Source organism: Musa acuminata, chromosome BXJ2-7 (genome assembly GCF_036884655.1).
Source record: "Musa acuminata AAA Group cultivar baxijiao chromosome BXJ2-7, Cavendish_Baxijiao_AAA, whole genome shotgun sequence".
Lineage (NCBI taxonomy): Eukaryota > Viridiplantae > Streptophyta > Magnoliopsida > Zingiberales > Musaceae > Musa > Musa acuminata.
In genome coordinates, this window is record NC_088344.1 from 33,542,501 (window position 1) to 33,546,989 (window position 4,489).

The 4,489-nt window shown below is 32.9% G+C and overlaps 1 protein-coding gene across 2 annotated transcripts in view; it reads right to left on the minus strand.

The window, feature by feature from the left end:
- Positions 1-2,815, minus strand: part of LOC135617687 (protein DGS1, mitochondrial-like) — an 11,237-nt gene extending 8,422 nt beyond the window's left edge. Inside the window, exons 1-5 of one of the 2 annotated variants that reach the window (XM_065118168.1) lie at positions 2,554-2,815; positions 2,014-2,128; positions 1,678-1,881; positions 1,434-1,571; positions 1,077-1,241 (exon numbers count right to left, since the gene is read on the minus strand). In XM_065118168.1, the coding sequence (XP_064974240.1) occupies positions 1,077-1,241; positions 1,434-1,571; positions 1,678-1,881; positions 2,014-2,128; positions 2,554-2,780 (849 nt within the window). In that variant the 5' untranslated portion in view covers positions 2,781-2,815. Of the gene's footprint in view, positions 1-1,076; positions 1,242-1,433; positions 1,572-1,677; positions 1,882-2,013; positions 2,129-2,544 lie in introns of both variants that reach the window. The other variant, XM_065118167.1, reaches the window with a different exon arrangement.
- Between the last annotated feature and the right edge of the window lie 1,674 nt (positions 2,816-4,489).

Consider the following 4,489-nt stretch of genomic DNA (forward strand, 5'->3'; position numbering starts at 1 on the left):
CTGGTGGTTCTCTTCCTCCTTTACCTCCTCCATCCCCACCTTCTCTTAATACACAAGTGACTTTTGGGCTGATTAGGATGAGACAACTGACCTGAGATCAGCTATCTTGAATATGAACCACATGATCCATCTTCAGTTAGTAAAACATCCTCTGAGAAACAATTTCCCATTTCACAGAAATTTTGGATCCTGTTGGAGTCAATATGAGAAACAATTTCCCATTGCACAGAAATTTTGGATCACGATGGAGTCAATATGGTAAATAATCAATAGCACAAAGTCCATAAATAATGAATAGCACGAAGTCCATAATCTCTTTACTGCTTAGAAACTTATTAATCTCTTTACAGCTTAGAAATAGTTGCCTAGTCATGTTCCAGCTTAGTCATGTTCTAGTTCCCTAAGTATTCCTATTAACACTCACAAATAGTTGTTTGGCTTAGTTTTAGTTCTCTTAGTATTTTATTGAAGACATTTTTGCTAATAGGATCCTTATTTCCAGGATACTTTATGTTCAAAGTATGTCATCCCAACATTGAATGCGGAAAAGTTCTCAATGGTATGTCATCCCAACATTGAATGTGAAAAGGTTCTCAATGGAATTTATTTTGCTATTTCTAGAAGGAATTAATAAACCTAAAGCACTCAATAAGATGACCAATTTTAGAATTCCACCATAGAATGACAATGTAAAAATAATTCGGCACCTACTTCAATTTTAGATTGTTGCGAGAACATACATGATAAAAAACAATTAACAATTGAAGGTTTAAATTTCTCTTAACCATATAAAAAAATTTACAAGACCGATTAAAAAGCCATAGTCAAAATTCAAAAAATCAGTTGAACATATGAAATTTCTTAAATTCTTCTGTCCTAATAGATTATATAAGATATGGCACATTATGTCATTATCATCCAAAATGGTAATAGCATGAAGATCGCAAAAGCATCAAATGCATCAGGACCGAAGAAAGAAAAGAAATTGATAACCAGGATAATCATATTTGCACAAAACCAAAACTAAACCAGAAAATCATACTAAGAGTATATGATACAACATGGAGTATACTTACAATGAGAGATAAATATAATTCTAGTCTCTGCAAATTTTGATAAATCAGATCTGTAGCATCCCTTATCTCAATATCTGTCCATTGAGACTTTGCTAGGTGCTCCTCAGGTATTTTCTCAAGGTGAAGTACAGACGAGCCATTCTGGTACACTAAGGACTTGTCACCCTATCCATAATCACATGCAGAATGAAAAATAAAAGAATTACCAACATAAATCTTATTCATACTAATTCTGGTTGTGTGTGTGTGTGTGTGTGTGTGTGTATATATATATATATATATATATATATTTATATATTTATTTATTTATGAACAAAAAGAAACAAAGTAATGAACTATGAGAAGTTAATGCCTAACCTTGTATATATAATGTGCATGGCCAATTGAAGCTTCTAGCTTCAAAAAAAGGCTATTAATGGCTTCCAATACTAGAGGCAACGACTTGTCAGCATCCTCAATCAACATTTCCCCATATTTGTCAACTTCCGAGTAAACCTACAAGAAAAAATAACAAAACAGTACTAACAACACCAAGACATATATAAAATGCTACTCTACCACAACTAAAACCATAAATAAACAGATATATAATGCAGAAAACCTGTGCTAGAGAATTAGCCAGGCAGTGCTGTAGACTGGTCAAAATAGCTATATTGTGACATATTGTATTGGATGCAGCATGAGATAAATGCTGGAAGGGAGATCCATTCGTTCCAAGTCTGCTTAACATTTCATAAGTCCCATCGATTAAGGCCCGTGGTCCTCTTTCAAAGATCATGAAATAAATCTTCTGAGCATTTGTTCCCTAAAATTAGAAGAAACATCAATAAGAACAAGGGTAAACATCTCAAGATTACTTTTAAAGTGACTCTTATCTTCTAGCATATAAAGCAAGTGATACTAAATTAGCAACGAAATAAACAAACACAACAATCACCTCAGCCCGAGATTGCCAAAAGTGCAAACTTTTCTGAATTTTATGCAAATTACACAATATACACTCCATTATGTCTTCTAACATAAAGGATGCCCTTGATGCTCTGGCTGCAATTCTGCAATATGGAGCTTCAAATTGGTGAGCCGACTAAACAGTTACTGACTGTTTCTTACGATAATGTGAATACATCAGAATATTAACTTAAATAAAGCGCATCATAAAATTAAAACAGCACAAAAAAAATATTGAAGAGCATGATTATCTCAACAAATTAATTTGGTCTTTTGGGACCACATTTTCTAAATATTTGATAAGTATGGATGAATCATAAATTCTAAAATCCACTGATTCTAAAATCCACTGATTCCAAAACTCCACCGGTCGCAACGCATCATCGAGAAAAACGATATAAAATCGAATCTCGATACAATCTCTTCCACAAAATATTGGCGAAGTGAAGGCGGATCCTGGTTCTCGAAAGCGCAAGACGGCTATGAAAGAACCGAAGAGAGGATATAGCGAAGGGCTCACGAGAAAGACCGGACAGCGTTCGAACGCATCGGAAGGGGGAGACCGTGCTTCCGCCTGCGGTGGCGGCGGTGGACACGGGAGATCTGGCCAAAAAGGGGCGGACCGCGAAAGTGCAGGCGGTCCCTCAAGATCCTCCAGAACCGGCTGGAATAGCGAGCGATGACGGACGTGGAGTCGGTGGCATCGGTGGTGGAAGGGACGGATGCAGGCGGGCTCTCAGCCGGCGACGACGCCATTAGACGGTTTCGTCGATCGGTGGCGGTTCGTCGCTTTGAAATCAGCTTTTGAGGCTTAAAAGAGACTCGTAGGTCAACCAGTGGACGTGCAATATGGGCCGAGTCGGATCAGATCCCACGGCCTTCGGCCCATTTCATTCTTTAATTTATTTATTTGTTTTCTGATTTTTAATAATCAATCAATTTCTTTTCAAAAATCAAGTTTTTTATGGCTTATTTCTTTTATGGCTCAATATCGAATTATTGATTGTTCATATTTCATAATCTAATGAATAAATTTAGAAGGAAAGTTCATTTCTGGAATAGTATTATTGATGGCAATCAAAGAGATTGAGTCGAATGACTTTACAAAGTCAAATTTAGATTTATCTATAGTATGCATCAAATATTAATATGTTATCATAAATATTTACTAGTTTCCGTAAGGAAAGCCTTAAATATATATATATATATATATATATATATATATATATATATATATATATATATATATATATATATTCTTTTTAGTCCCACATCGTTAGTTTAGAATTTTCTCACTTTACTCTCTCTTATATATTCACGAGAGCTGAGACGAGTGTGGTAATCAATTGAGTAGAATTTTATCATCTTTTTTCTCCAAATTAAAAGTTTATTTATTATGGAGAGCATATGGCATGCTTTTCGATTTTATTCATAAACTCTCTTTTAATTGTTTTATTTTAATGATGTTAGATTTTCTCATATTGTTCTAAACTAATTCTAGATGTTGTTGTAGAATTATTTATTTATTGCTAGAGGAAACGAATTCTTTGTATTATGTTTAATTCTCTAGAGCTACTATAATATCATTATTTTCCTCGAAGTAGTATCATAAGATTTAATATTAATTCTGTTATTGCACTTCCAATATTCTATTAATGTTTAGAATAACGAAAATTATCAACAATTTCATTTCCTTCCTATACAAGATGTGGTGACGATGATTATGGTCATTGAGGATGGACATAACTATTTAAAATCTCAAGCTTTCTTCCATTATATTCGAATAAGAATACGTTAAAAAAAAAAAACATTGAGTTTTTGGGTCTATGTTTTTAGTTAAAATCATCCAATTCATTTTTCGGTTTAGATAGCTTCATTTGTCATGACAAGTGTTTTAACCATTCTTACTTAAAATAATAAACTCATAAGATTGTAAAGCTTTAAAGTATTTTGAATTCTGTTTGGTTTTGTCGTTGTATTTAATTTTGCATTATATGAAGTTGTTTCACATTTGATATATTTTTAAAATTGTAAATAAAGTGCAAAAGATGTTGATAACATCTAAATTCTAAAAAGTAGATTTTGAGATATCTAATTTTTATTTATATTATTAATTTATTTCTCTCAATCTAAATGATGGATGTTTGGTGTATTAATATCTTTATATCTTATAAGATTTTTAGGGCTAAAATTCGAATATATGGATTATTTATGTATTGGAATTGGACTTTTGTCACAATCCAGATTTGATGAGTTAATTAACCTATAATTCTGTTTGGTCTAAATCACTGATCAAAATATTCAAGTTAGAATTGTCATAATGCATTCAATTAGCTTGACATCCTCATCAAAACTCAATATAACTCGGATCGAATTCTAACATAGTATATGTGAGGCGTAATCCAGTGATTGCTCCATATCAAAACCGGTTCTCTAACTCAATTCATGAGGAATCATTTTCTACT